Source organism: Triticum aestivum, chromosome 3D (genome assembly GCF_018294505.1).
Source record: "Triticum aestivum cultivar Chinese Spring chromosome 3D, IWGSC CS RefSeq v2.1, whole genome shotgun sequence".
Classification (NCBI taxonomy): Eukaryota; Viridiplantae; Streptophyta; class Magnoliopsida; order Poales; family Poaceae; genus Triticum; species Triticum aestivum.
Window position 1 is genome coordinate 67,788,654 of NC_057802.1, and position 15,691 is coordinate 67,804,344.

General features: G+C 44.2%; 1 protein-coding gene across 1 annotated transcript; it reads left to right on the forward strand.

Annotated features, from left to right (window-relative positions):
• Positions 1-1,233: 1,233 nt before the first annotated feature.
• LOC123076160 (uncharacterized) lies at positions 1,234-8,779 on the forward strand. Its single transcript, XM_044498551.1, has 3 exons — positions 1,234-1,323; positions 7,320-7,779; positions 8,309-8,779. The coding sequence occupies exons 1-3, from the start codon at positions 1,234-1,236 to the stop codon at positions 8,536-8,538; spliced, it is 780 nt and encodes a 259-aa protein (XP_044354486.1). The 3' UTR covers positions 8,539-8,779.
• The last annotated feature ends 6,912 nt before the right edge of the window (positions 8,780-15,691 follow it).

The following is a 15,691-nucleotide window of genomic DNA, read 5'->3' on the forward strand; positions in this document are numbered from 1 at the left end:
ATATTCAACAATGTACCCCTGAAGACCCTTGAACTGTTTTGTCCAATCTCTCAGATAACAAGAGATTAGGCCTAACAGCAAAGAAATCCAGATACATCTATTAAAGACCACCGAATTCCTAAGTTCCACACTCATAAAACTGCAGATGTAATCACATTAAAATGCAAGAATCTTTTCTCACAATGCCATAGCTCCGCAAGAGACTCAAAATTATGGATAGAATCAAACCTATTTTCTACTTCGATGCAAAAAAATTCTTGTGTATTTCAGCCTGAATGTAAGGTTGCTTCGCTTCGTCTGCTAGACCGAGCAAGGTAAAGTATGAGCGCAATCAAATTTATACCGTGTTGCACTCTAAAAAAACTCACTCAGAATGGATCCAACCCAGCAGCGGGATTTCGTGCGAATTCACCGAGGCAAACTTGCACCTAACCAATGGATGTTACGGATCGTAAGAGGATATGAGAACATGGGCAGCCAGAAAGGTTGGGGGCAAATTTGAGGATCTGATTACTAGATTGCGACAAACCCGAGTAAGAGGGGATCGATCGACACAGGAGGCGGCGAGGGTTTGGTAGGGATTCAGAGGGGAGAGGAGGAGAGGTTAAGTGAGAGCAGAGAGAACAGAGAGGAGGTTCAGATCACTTCTCATTCATAATTCAGACTCGCATATATATAGCCACTCCTGTATGGGCCACACACGGCACCATACCACAGACACTCTACCCAATAGATAAACTAAGACAGGGCGACCGTGTCGTAGTTCCTGTGGATTGTACCACAGGACAAGCTTCTCCATGCAGAGCACGGCGTGGAGCTTGGCAGCCCGGGTAGACCTTCTGGCTGTACGCTGGCACGCCTTGATTGCTGGGCATCAGGGCGGGGAACAGGTGGCCATGCTCGTCTCCTACTCTACCAACGGCCACGCCATGGTCGCGGGGGAGACGTGGCTGTTGGTAGAGTGGAAGAGAAGCGAGGCCGCCTTTGATGGTGAGCACCGCGCAGGCGCAGCTGCTCGGCCACTCCGACCGAAAGCCAGTGCTCCGAGGAAAGCACCTGGCCACGCCGGCGCTCCTTGAAGGGTGGCACGCCACGGCATCCGTGGCGGCCATGACTATAACCGGAGCTGTGCCTCCTCGCTTTGCAGTTCGAGAATGGAGAAGGTCATATGAGAATGCGAGTGGAACGGAGCACGCATATATAGACGGTTCGATCATTGGTCTCATCGGACACATGGAGAAAAATGATGAGTATAACCATGGCGATTTTTCACTCTCTCTCAGGGGTAGGCTGGCGCTCTCGCAAGGAAGGAAAGAGATCGCGGTGCGTCCTGGGCGAGATATGGAAGGACTGGTCCTTTCGAGTCGTAGGCCACGCCCACGCCATGATATCAGTGAGGTAACCGTCTACGTACGTCCGAGGTGCAAAGAAGGAAAGAGATCGCGGCGTACCGCGGGGAAGATAAGAAATGGCGGCTCCTTTCCAGCCGTAGGCCATGCACACGCATGTGGAACCGGTGAGGTAAGGTGAGTACCTCTGAAACCGGGTCCAGGGCTGGACAATAGCAATGATGTTCTCTTCCATAGTTGAAATCATAAATTGGGTATGGCATATGTCATAACCCAATCTCACTCAGATATACGTACCATGCTTATACACAGAGCTAACAATCTTATGTTCCGTAGTAATTGCTCTGCGCACTGTCGTGTTTCGAGCATGTGATACTGAATTTCCCTCCTCTTCTCAACTGCTCTTGGTTTCTTCCTCTGAAAAAAAGCATATCGGAAAATCAATTATCAGCTCCAGCGCAAGCTGGGATGCATGCATGATTTCAAAGGCCAAACTCTGCATCAGTAACCAACAGACAGATACCTCCATCGTCCCCAGAGCACTAGAGTCTAGTGTGACTCGTCATCGGACACGGAACCCTCGCCAGCTCATTCTGTGCCAACGGTACGTCGCGTGTTTCTTCTTCCACTTCCTTTTCTTTGAACCTTCGCCGCCCCTACCGGCTTCCTTCTCGGATGATTTATAGAAAGGAAAAGAAAAACAATTAGCAAGAGATTATTGGCATAGTAGCTTCACATTTAAGGCTTGCGAGAGCAAGCAATAAATATAATTACCTCCTTTTCGCCCCCACTTTGACTAGATTCTGATTCGTCCCTGTTAGAAATAAGGCTTTAGGTTTATTGCAATAGGACCATTTGCCTAGCATTAGATCACCAGGATATGATTAATAGAGGGGTTCGTGAGATCTTACAGGCTTGTTCTATGCAGGCACAGCGGAGCCCATGATCTCCAGTGGCGAGGATGAGCAGCAACAGTGGCACCGTGATGATGTAGTAGTGGAGAGGCAGCAGCTCATCCAGGAGCTTCGCCGGTGGCAGCGGGAAGCCGCCGGCACAGCCTTGCGGTGGCCGGCGATGGAAACGGCCTTCCCATTGCTTCAGCACACCCCTAGATCGGTAGGGTTTGCGGGAATTAAGGGGCTGGAGATCATGTACGTGAACTCACTTGTCATAGGTATCCAGGCCCTACCCTTTATATGTGTGATGGCAACAGGGGACCAAAACCATCTGTCGGTTAGAGGTGCCCCCGATCAGGGCGATTCTGTTGGGGTCACAGCCACGTACATTGGTTCGTGGCCCATCCCCTTAACGTTACTTTTTACCCGGTCAGAGCCGAGATCAACCAACATTCTCCCCCTTGATCATTAGGCTCAACTTTATTCGTCCATTCTCCATAGAAATAATATATAAAAGTAAGGTGTTACAACAGCCAATGAAATGCCATTGAACCTCAATACTTATAATACATCAGCCTACTTCAAAATGGAAAACATATTTCTTAAAGGGAGTGGTTTATTTAGAAGGTCCTTGCTTCCAGGATCAAAAGGCTTTACAACAACCCATGCTAGCAACATAATCATACAATTGGGTGGTAAGCCTTCAATAAACGGATCCGTAAAACATTCAATCGTACTCGTACGCTCAACTTCCATAGCTTGATCCTGGATTCTATCTTTCACAACGCTAAACATATTGTTAATGGTCTTGGCAATACCATTAAACTTGTTGTTACTCGCATAGAAAACTGCGTGTTCATAGTGCAGTAGGTGGTTAAAAAAAAGTTGTCTGCCACCATAATTTCGGGAATAAAATTTCTTGACATACAACCTGATCAGTAGCCTCTTAACATGCCACATAATTAAGTGCATTATTTCTAATGCCATCAGTGTCATTATGGAGCTTTTTCACGATAAAGCTCCATGTGCGAGAGTGAGGATGTAACATAACGTGGAAACTTTAATATCCACACATCTCGTAGAACCAATGTATGAATAACCCAGGATATCGAGGTTATCAAACTTCTTATTAATGAGCATGTAAACTTTATTGCCTTGCATATGTGCAAGACTTTTGGCGGCTTTTCCAGTGGTCCATTTCTGAACTTGTATTTTGCCAATTATCCCGATAATAAATAGAGCACATTCGTACTTGAATACTTATATTGCTTCTGACAACTGAAGCATAAGAAACCAACATTATCTGATCAGTTCATAATGGTTCCTTGGACACTAAGATGTCCACTTTTATCGCCCTTAACTTTAATAGCAGGTGAGGTAGAGTACTAGTACATAATCATTTTATTTTCTTTCGTACTCTACTCATGTATGTCATCATAATAATACTTATACTCCTTTTGGACCAATATCTTGATGAAACTCAATACAAGCAAAATATGAGGCATCACCAAAACTCATACTCATAAATAGAAGATCGAAATTTCTTGGCTCGCCAAAAATATTCCATCTTCACAAGGTAGTGCGCTTACTCCCCCTCGACTTATGGTATGAGTGTCCCAACGCTTATATTATCTCATAATTGTGTTTCTTTGAACAACATGTCTTATGTCAACTTTATCTTCATAACGAAACCTTACAGTTGAGTCATACATTTTTTTAACTAAGCCAACACAAAAGCATGTTATAAATAATAGCACAAGCGTCGCAACAATGCACTGAGAAAACTCTACCGAGTTACATCATTAGAGCTCATAATTTTCATCTTATATGGCAACAAGGCGCTAAGATGATCATTCACACACATTACCAATCACAGGGAAGTTGTAACGTTCAACACTAAGTGTTGCATTAGGAATTTGTGCTCAACTTGCCCGATGCATATGAACAAAGATCTAATGGAGTTATCCTTCAGATTCATGTTCATACGCTCCAAGATAAATCCAAAATCTTGATGACTATCATCTCAGCTCTAAACCACAACACCGTTGGGCAGAAGATGGAAAAGAACTTCATGAGTTGCGACACATGATTATAAAACGACGTTGGTCAGAAATATAACCATGAGCCACGTGACAAACTTTCCACTTGAGTGAAATGTGACACGTGATTATAAACGACGTTGGTCAGAAATATCACCACGAGTTACATCATAATCAACTTTAGATTAGCAAGCTTGTCACTTTAACATTCATGTGTGCTTCATAATTCTCATAAGGGAGCAAGTACATGTAATTCTCATAAAAAAGAGTCAAGACATTCATATGATCTTTCATTCACTATAATAATTCATTCTCCAAAATAAGACTTCCCGTTGGTTCCATCCTACTCGGAGAATTAACACATTCATCATTTTCGATATTCAATGAGACATCCATTCCCCCTTTCGAAATGTGGTAAACATGACCACAATTTCGACGAGGTCTCATTATTCACTTACATCTTAAGAGTGACATGGCACATATTTTTATTACAAATAATTCATTCATAAATATTCTCACCACATGGTAAGATCATCATCAAAATGTTGCATTAAGAAGAACAAAAAGGTTCACATGAATACACAAAATGTCATCTAACGCTTTATTCTTTATTGTCCTCGTAGCAAAACCCCTTAAAGCCCGTCTTCAACGGGTAAAATATCTCTAAAGTGTTCCTCAATGGAGGCCAAGTACACATTCGCATATATAAGAAGGGAATTGCGTTCTTTATCTCAGAGGAGATGGTATGCTTCATGATAAGGAGTCAACATCGGTTCGACTTTGCTCATTTCATAGTTTCTATGTCATACTTTTCCCTCTCTTCGACAGAATTCACAATAGGAACTCTGGGTGCATGATAAAAGTCAAAACTCTCACGAAAGAGAGTCCTTTCCTTCCATTTGTGAAGATCAGCCCGTTCTGATAAATGAACTCAATTTTGAGGTCCATTACAGAAACAAGGGCATTCACTTTATGAGCATCATTATTTAAACATCAACATAATAAAACTTGAATGATCTAAATCAAAACAAGCTAATCGTGTTCTAATCCGCATCACCGTTGGGTTGAAAATGAAAAAGAATATTATCCATTCAAGAATGGGACATGACAATATTCAACGTTGGTCAGAATAATGTCATATACCATAAATCATAATCAAAACTTCATGTGTTCACTGTGACTAGGAAAACTTAAAATCACATAATCACCAGTAAACACATTCACTAAATTAATAGCAAACATTATCATAAAGCATATATACATGATGCAACCCAATGTTTTATCAAACACATGGATTCAATAATTTATCACTGATCATCTTGCATTAAACTTTGACATCATAATTTCAAGAACATCAATAAAACTTGTCAAGTTTATCATTAAATACCCAGATGACATGATAACAAAAGTATCATTCATTTTGAACATTCTCATCATGGCATTTCATTTCACAGAGTAAACAATAGATTGACATCCTCTGTATAATGACATCACAAACATTCTCCAAACAAAATTTGGATATTACACCATGCTTTCACCAAATAATAACATTTGGTAAACTTTTAATAGTCAATTTGACAACATTAATTTTCAATAAAACTTCATGTGTTCACTGTGACTAGGAAAACTTAAAATCACATAATCACCAGTAAACACATTCACTAAATTAATAGCAAACATTATCATAAAGCATATATACATGATGCAACCCAATGTTTTATCAAACACATGGATTCAATAATTTATCACTGATCATCTTGCATTAAACTTTGACATCATAATTTCAAGAACATCAATAAAACTTGTCAAGTTTATCATTAAATACCCAGATGACATGATAACAAAAGTATCATTCATTTTGAACATTCTCATCATGGCATTTCATTTCACGGAGTAAACAATAAATTGACATCCTCTGTATAATGACATCACAAACATTCTCCAAACAAAATTTGGATATTACACCATGCTTTCACCAAATAATAACATTTGGTAAACTTTTAATAGTCAATAAATGACAACTTATGACCATGATATGACATTAAAATTCCCTAAATATTCTTGTTCAGTGAATCATCATGCCAAGCCTCCATCACCTTCTGTCAGTGCATGCCAAAAGACATAAAATGCACCTGACATAATACTTTAGCATTATGGCTCATCATCATTAGACCGCGTAGTGCGATGCGGAAAATCCGAACCACGCGGTCACTAACATTTCCTTAAGATAGTCTCAACTTATAAGAGATGATCACAACATAAACTTCACGATCAAATAAAATCTCCGAACAGAAAACCATAAACTTCAGAGAGTAACACATTATCATGCTAAAAAAACATCATATCATACTATCCATAATTTAACATTAAAATGCTATAAAAGAAATGGCATCAACATTAATCTTATAGCACTATATCCCCCTTTATATTCATGCATTTTCTAATGTAAAACAATGCATAAAATTTATTTGAAAATAATAATAATTAAACCCAATCAAATGCACTGGAAAACTAGAAAAGCATGAATTCTTCATCATACATATTGGCCATATCATTCTCAGATTAAATATCAATTTGACAACATTAATTTTCAATATCAATTGATATTTAAAATGATACTCAACATTAAATTTCATGTGTCAAAAATACCAAATAAAATTTCTTGTTGGCTCCTTTCAATTCCGTAAACATAAAACATAATTTTCTATCTATTTTCATTTTAAACAGTGCAAGATCTTTAGAGAATCAAAATAATACAGAGAAGCACTGAATAAAATGAGAATACATAGGACATCAAATTTGGCCCACGAAACCCACGGCAGACTTTTATTGTTTCAGCCCAGGAGAAAAGTTCTCAGAGAAAACGAAAAACTCTCCGGGGTTTAGACAAACTGGGCCTCAGCCCATGGTCAGATTTGGCCCGTTATCTGCTCAAAGGTCCAGCAGCTGATCCGCGCCGATCTAAGCCGTTCGATCTAGTCGACGGCCCGGATCATCCCCAGCCAGAACAAAACAACTGCCGGTGGGAACCCTAGCACATTTGTCTCCTCCTCCCCCGATCTTTACGCTCCCGTAGAGAGCGGCGACAACAGCGGCGGCCCGGGGAGCTCGCCAGCCATGGCGGCGCGGCAGCTCTGCTCGCCGGCCAAGCGTACAGCGGATTGGATCCCGCGCGCTTTGCCGTCGAACGAGGCCTCTGCGTCCGCGCGCGCCCGACAGTTCGTCCGGTGGGGAGGGACTCGCCGGCCACCGCGGCTTTAGGGGACGGCGGGGACGGCCACACACGCGAGCGGCGGCGCGACCCTTTCGAGGTGACGGAGGCGTGCAAGACACGACGGCCATGCGACGCACACGTCCATAAGCAGGAAGAAAGGGGCCGGATCGATTCATCCCGCACGGTGGCTCGAGGGACAGCGTCGTCGCAGCACCGACGTCCGCGCGCGGCGTCGGCCGTGCGGACCCCGGAGGGTGGGGACATCGATGCGGCGTCATATGGTGAGCCCCCAGATCCATTCCCCTTTCTTTAATTCTTGTTACAAAAAATTTATGGATTTGATGGCTAGGGTTTCTGAAAGTTGGGGAATTAATCTTGATTATGCATTCTTGATCCCCTTTTCCTTCTGATTGTCAAAGCGGGTGTAAACAGGTGCTAATTAAAGATACACCTAATGCGGAAGCATGACTACATTAACCGAATAGAGAGAACATGACCATTATCCAATCAGCACTAACCCGTAGCAATTATGGCTTTAACGAAAACAATTTACTTCAATCCTAGATCATTAACTTATCAGAGGGCAGTAGTCTTATACATAAAGCATTAGGACGTATAATGACTATCAACTTGAACAGATCATCCTTAAACTTGATTTGGGATCTAATCTAGGCATTAAACTAGCTCAGGATACCAATGTTAGAAATAAGGCTTTAGGTTTATTGCAATAGGACCATTTGCCTAGCATTAGATCACCAGGATATGATTAACAGAGGGGTTCGTGAGATCTTACAGGCTTGTTCTATGCAGGCACAGTGGAGCTCATGATCTCCAGTGGCGAGGATGAGCAGCAACAGTGGCACCGTGATGATGTAGTAGTGGAGAGGCAGCAGCTCATCCAGGAGCTTCGCCGGTGGCAGCGGGAAGCCGCCGACACAGCCTTGCGGTGGCCGGCGATGGAAACGGCCTTCCCATTGCTTCAGCACACCCCTAGATCGGTAGGGTTTGCGGGAATTAAGGGCTGGATATCATGTACCTGAACTCACTCGTCATAGGTATCCAGGCCCTACCCTTTATATGTGTGATGGCAACAGGGGACCAAAACCATCTGTCGGTTAGAGGTGCCCCCAATCAGGGCGATTCTGTTGGGGTCACAGCCACCTACGTTGGTTGGTGGCCCATCCCCTTAACGTTACTTTTTACCTGGTCAGAGCCGAGATCAACCAACAGTCCCCACTAGAATAATCATCAGTAGAAGATCCTCCGCCACCCATAAAGAAATGAAAATCTTCGTCATCCTGGCGTGAAGGAATAAATAACACAAGTATGTGGAGGGACTTAATGACAGGATTAAATTGACAGCATCAAGCAAACATGCCAACACGAGGCAATCTACCTCATCACTTTGCTCGTCCCCAAGGTTCATTGTTTTCAACTGCTTTCCACTGCAAATTTCCCATACAAAAATGAAGATGCTTATAGCGCTTAAGTATATAGAAAGAAAGAAGGATGTTGAAGCCAACAGACAGGCACATACTTGACGAAGTTGAAAAGGTTAAAGTATTCATTCCTTTGGATATTTCTGAAGATATGCTCTTGGCCATTTTTTCGCTTGACAAGGAGGTCCAAATAGCGATCTGATTTACCGGCGCCCTCACGGCGGTAACTTCCAAACCCAACAAACTCAACCTACATCAAATAGTAGTAAAATGATATATCCTTTCAGCAATGCACGGAGGGACGGTATCAATTTCTAGCATAAGGAAAAAGTAATACCTCTTCATAAAAAATGAGCATAGGGGGCTCCGGCAGAAAGAAGAAAACCCTTTTCAAGTGGATACAGAAGTCCATGTTCAGATTTCAGAGATGTTTTAACTGCATATTCACCTTGGCAAGTTCTGTAAGAACCCGGCCTTGTGACTTTGGCACCAGATAGGCCACAAAGGACTTTGGTGAATACCTCATGTATTGGACCCTAAGGATGAATCGAACGCTTGTGTAAGTTAGTTGGTTTTTATTTATTTATTTTTTGCGGATGAAATTAGTTGATTTAACACAATAGGATTTACCAGACCCAAGGAACTGTCAGTAGATAAGAATAAGTTAAGTAAGAATTACGTACAAACTAGTTCAAAAAGGCAAGCGCCAGTTTATAACAGAACCTCGTACACAGTAGACAGGTTTGGTAATAAGCCTTCCCATAAATATCCACCAAATTTACCCATTCTGTAATGGGCTAGTCCGTAGAGGCATACTACCTCCTTTCTGGTTTAAAAGGCCCACACGTATCCCTAGATCGATAATCTCACCAAACTTCAAATGTTATATTCTCTAATGGTATAACTTTTGTGACAAAGGATTTAAATTACAGTGCTTGAATTGTCGACCTAGGGATATGCGTAGGCCTTCTAAACCAGAAAGGAGGGAGTATTTGGGAATAAATTAGTACAATCCATCTCAAAAACCATGTGGTGTTATTATTTTCATATGCAAGTAAAATAATATTTAAATGGTGTTCTTTTAGGAACGAAGGAAATTGCCAGCTTAGCCTAACTTAAGCCTCGTTTTCAAATCCAGTTCAAGTTTGATGAAAGGTTGAATGTGATTATTAACAAAACACAAAAGGGGGATTCAATTTTCTATTAGAAAGAAGTCGCTGGTGGCTCAGAGAATCTCTTCCTATCTCAGACCATGCAGAACACTCCTGGTGGAGTTTTCTGTACTAACAAACTTGTCTCTGCATATTGCCATGTATTCCTTCCGTTCCAAATTATAAGATGTTCTAACTTTTTTCTGGTTCGGATGTATATAGACGCATTTTAGTGTGTTTGCTCACTCATCTCAGTACATATGTAGTCCATATTAAAATATCTAAAACATCATATAATAGTGAACGGAGGGAATATATTTTATGATTTCAACATGATATCTGGTTCCATTTTGAGCACATCAACATAAGTATTAACAAATAATATTTCAAAGTAGCAAAATGTTCACCATATAAGATTCCTCCAACTTATCTTTGTATTTTTTGGCCAGAAGATCTCTGCTTAAATTCAAATCTGTTTCGACTATTATCTCTGTCATAAACTGTCAAAGAATAAGGGAAAGAGTCAAACAATTGCTATATTATCCAGCAAAACAAACACTGTAACCAAGTTGCCAAACCAAACATAACACCTAAACATTACGAGCAAATTTTGCGTCACATAACCTGAATGACAATGTTAGGGTACAATGTTCTGCCTTTACGGATTGGCGGATCAAGAGTGACAACCGCAAAGGTATGAGGACTGTCTGGCTGCAAAGCACAACCATGCAATCGAATTACTTACATATCTAGCATCAACCAACACAATATCACAATAATTACAGTACACACATAACCTTGGGTAAAACAAAAAGGAGAATGATGCTACTATATTGGATTTTAATATCATCAGCTTGTCCATGGAGTCGCAGAAATGAAAGATGAAGCTCAACAGTACGTCGTCCTCTGCATAGCCAAAGAAGATAGTCATTAAGAACTCATCTCGAGTTTCTAATAACATAAATGGTCGGTATTTTCAACCTTGGTATGATAATAGCTATTTCTTCATAGGTCTCAACTGCGGCTTCAGAAGAATATTTCAATATTGTCTCCCACTAAAAAAAGGGAAAATAAAAATTTAGAAGACATCACCGTAGTTAGAATGAAGTCAATGTGCCGCATGTTTCATGGCATGTCACCTGGGCTGAAGAGAGAATCTCTTCTCCAGCAAACTAATAACTAGTTGGGGAGTGCTTACTGTGTCTTTTGTTATTCTTCTATTTCATATCCACTGATAATTACCTTAGGCATGAAGATGACAAGAATGTTTCATGTGGTTCCGAGGTGACCCTCTCAGAGACTTAGAGTAGTTACAGACTTAGTAGTATTGTTATTACTATCATGCTTGTTGGAACTGTCAGAGTAGTTTGGTCCAGTCGATATATCAATCTCTAATGACTGTTCAACTTCTTTTCCCCTCCGAATTTTGTCCAGGAGAATTGTCATTACTCCCTCTCCGTCACGAGCAGAACGCGAAGGGAGGAGTACCTGCGTACAGCATCCCCTCCTTCCATGGCCGGGGCGGCCGGCTCGGGGCGGGGAGGAGGTGGCAACAGGCGATGGCGCAGCTTTGCTAGATCTGTTACTCTGCATATTTCATTCTGAATATTCCATCCAATCTGATCTTGAACAATTATGTGCGAGTGTGACGCCCCCGATTCGACCGTACACTAATCATGCACGCAAATGTGTACGATCAAGATCAGGGACTCACGGGAAGATATCACAACACAACTCTACAACATAAATAAGTCATACAAGCATCATAATACAAGCCAGGGGCCTCGAGGGCTCGAATACAAGTGCTCGATCATAGACGAGTCAGCGGAAGCAACAATATCTGAGTACAGACATAAGTTAAACAAGTTTGCCTTAAGAAGGCTAGCACAAAAGTAGCAACGGTCGAAAGGGCAAGGCCTCCTGCCTGGGACCTCCTAACTACTCCTCGAAGCCGAACTCCATGTAGAATCATCCTCGGGATCTCTAGCTCCTGGACTCCAGCATCTGGTTGCGACAATCAGGTATAGAAAGGGGAAAAGAGGGAGAAAAGCAACCGTGAGTACTCATCCAAAGTACTCGCAAGCAAGGAGCTACACTACATATGCATGGGTATATGTGTAAAGGGGCATATCAGTGGACTGAACTGCAGAATGCCAGAATAAAAGGGGGATAGCTAGTCCTGTCGAAGACTACGCTTCTGGCCATCTCCATCTTGCAGCATGTAGAAGAGAGTAGATTGAAGTCCTCCAAGTAGCATCGCATAGCATAATCCTACCCGGCGATCCCCTCCTCGTCGCCCTGTTAGAGAGCGATCACCGGGTTGTATCTGGCACTTGGAAGGGTGTATTTTATTCAGTATCCAGTTCTAGTTGTCATAAGGTCAAGGTACAACTCCGGGTCGTCCTTTTACCGAGGGACACGGCTATTCGAATAGATAAACTTCCCTGCAGGGGTGCACCACATAACCCAACACGCTCGATCCCATTTGGCCGGACACACTTTTCTGGGTCATGCCCGGCCTCGTAAGATCAACACGTCGCAGCCCCACCTAGGCTCAACAGAGAGGTCAGCACGCCGGTCTAAACCTATGCGCGCAGGGGTCTGGGCCCATCGCCCTATGCACACCTGCACGTTGCGTACGCGGCCGGAAGCAGACCTAGCCCCCTTAATACAAGCGCGAGCTTACGGTCCAATGCGGCGCGCGCCACTCAGTTGCTGACGTCAAAAGAGCTTCGGCTGATACCACGACGTCGGGATACCCATAACTACTCCCGCGTAGATGGTTAGTGCGTATAGACCAAATGGCCAGACTCAGATCAAATACCCAGATCTCGTTAAGCGTGTTAAGTATCCGCGAACGCCGACCAGGGCCAGGCCCACCTCTCTCCTAGGTGGTCTCAACCTGCCCTGTCGCTTCGCCACAAAGTAACAGTCGGGGGCCGTCAGGAACCCAGGCCCACCTCTACCGGGATGGAGCCACCTGTCCTTTCAGCCCCCTCATCAGAATCACTTGCGGGTACTCCTCGAGCCGACCCGACTTTAGTCACCACATGTGTCATGTATATAATGTATATAGTATATACCCGTGATCACCTCCCAAAGTGATCACGGCCCAGTAGTATAGCATGGCAGACGGACAAGAGTGTAGGGCCACTGATGGAACACTAGCATCCTATACTAAGCAGTAGGATAGCAGGTAAGGGTAACAACTGTAGCAACAATGATAGGCTATGCATCAGGATAGGATTAACGGAAAGCAGTAACATGCTACACTACTCTAATGCAAGCAGTATAGAGAAGAATAGGCGATATCTGGTGATCAAGGGGGGGGGGCTTGCCTGGTTGCTCTGGCAAGGAGGAGGGGTCGTCAACTCCGTAGTCGAACTGGGTAGCAGCAGCGTCGGTCTCGTAGTCTACCGGAGAAGAAGAGGGGGAAGAAACAGTAAATATAAAGCAAACATAGCATCACAAAGCATAACGTGGTAATACGACGTGTCGGGTGTGACCTAACGTATGTCTACACGAATAGGTGAAGGGGGAAATTCAACCGGGAATGTTTTCCCGGTTCCGGACCTGTGCCACACAGTTGACCGGAGGGGGAAAGTTCCATGTTCAGCATGCTAGAGGCATGTGACAAATGAACGGACCGCGTATTCGGATTCATTGGATTTTTCTAAGCAACTTTCATATAGAAAAAGTTTTCATCCGAGCTACGGATTATTTTATATGATTTTTGAAAGATTTAACAATATTCTGGAATTATTTATATTAACAGAAAAGGAATATGACGTCAGCATTGCGTGGGGATGACGTCAGCAGTCAACAGACTCGCTGACCAGGGTCAAACCGGGCCTGTGGGTCCAGTGGGACCCACATGTCAGCCTCTGTTAGTCTAACAGTAATTTAAACTAAACTAACAGTCTAATTAGAGGGGTGGGCCCCATATGTCAGTGAGTGTTTAGGCTAGTATAGTTACTTGTTTTTATAAAAACGTTTATTAAACTAATTATCAGAGCGGGGGCCCACATGTCTGTGACAGAAGCTGGCCCAGTCAGTGTTGACCTCAGTCAACTGGTCAAAGTGGGGCACCTGGGCCCACCAGTCAGTGGCTGGGGCCTGCCCAGTCAGCAGTTGACTAAAGTCAACAGGGCAGCCGGGCCCCAGGGGCCCACGGGTCAGCGACCCAGGGGCGGGGGCCACTGAGCCACGTCGGCGTCGGCGCCGGAGAGAGCTCCGGCGACCAAATCGCGCGGTGGCGCGCGTCGGGGATGGTCGGAAATCGCCGTCCGGCGGCCAAAACGACGGCGGTTGGTTGCGTTCGAACGGGAGCAAGGTTCCGCATCGATCTACGGCACGAGCGCGAGCTGAAAAGGCCGGTGCCGTGCGCTAGGTCGTCGCCGGCGGACAACGGAGTCGGTTGTCAGTGGAACCGGAGTTGCACAGCACGGGGAGGCGCGCTAGTGGTGGCTCAGGCTCACACGAGCTCTAGGAGCTCGATGCGAGGTTCAGTCGCACGTGACAATGGCGATGGCCACGGAGGCGAGCTCGTCGGCGGCGATGCGTGCTAGTACGAGTGGAGCGGCGGCTACGGGCGAACGGGGTGCCGCAAGGAGGGGGAAGGAAACAGAGGCTCACTGGGAGCCTGCAGGTGTGCAATCATGGGCTCGGGGGAGGCTCGGTGGAGCGAATCGACGACGGCCGGGGTCGGGGCAGAGGAGGAAGAAGAGGTCGCGGTGGTGCTGCGGGGCTGTCCCGGTCCGCGTGGCTCGGCGGGGAGGATGAGGAGGTCGAGGCAGAGCCTTGGGGCACGTCGGCGAGGCAAAGGTCGGCCGGTGGCCGCGGTGGAGTGCGGTGAGCGGTGACGGAGAGGCGCGGCCCAGGCGGACGAGGAGGGGAGAGAGCGCAAGCGAGAGAGAGAGAGGGAGAGAGAGAGGGGAGTGGAGGTGCCCGAGGCGTCGCGGGAGGTGGAGGCCTTATCCTCTCGCGGTGATGCCGGCGAGGTGATCCGGCGGGGTCTCGCCCCTGTAGCGATGCGGTCGCTGGAACAGGGAACACGACCGGGGAGGGGGAGTTGGGCTGGCTGGGCTGGGCTGGGCTAGCCGGCCAGCTGGGCCAGTGGGCCAAGGCCCTTGGGGAGCCGGGGGGTTTCTTTTCTTTTGCTTTCTTTTTACTTTTTATTTATTTTTCTTTTCTGTTTTATTTCTAGTTTCTCTTTTATTTTGTTTTAGCAAAATACCAAAATGGCACCTAATTTGTTGTTACCAAATATGCCACGGCCACATTAACTTGCTACCCAAACTAAAATAGTTTCATAATTATTTAATATTTAAAAGTATTTAAATAATAGTTTTCCCTGATGTTTTACCATCTAATAGTATTTAAATATTTTATAAAGGTTTGGTTTCTCCACCATAATTGCCTATGCATTATTTGGTTCAATCCGAACATTTTAGTTTTAATTGTTGAAAACTTTAATTGTTTTGACTTTAATTCATACTTGAATTTGAATCAGTTTCTAACTAACGCGAGATTAGCAATAGTAATTGAGGTGACGTGGCATTATTAGCAGAGGTTACTGTAGCTTGATTATCCGGGTGTCACAA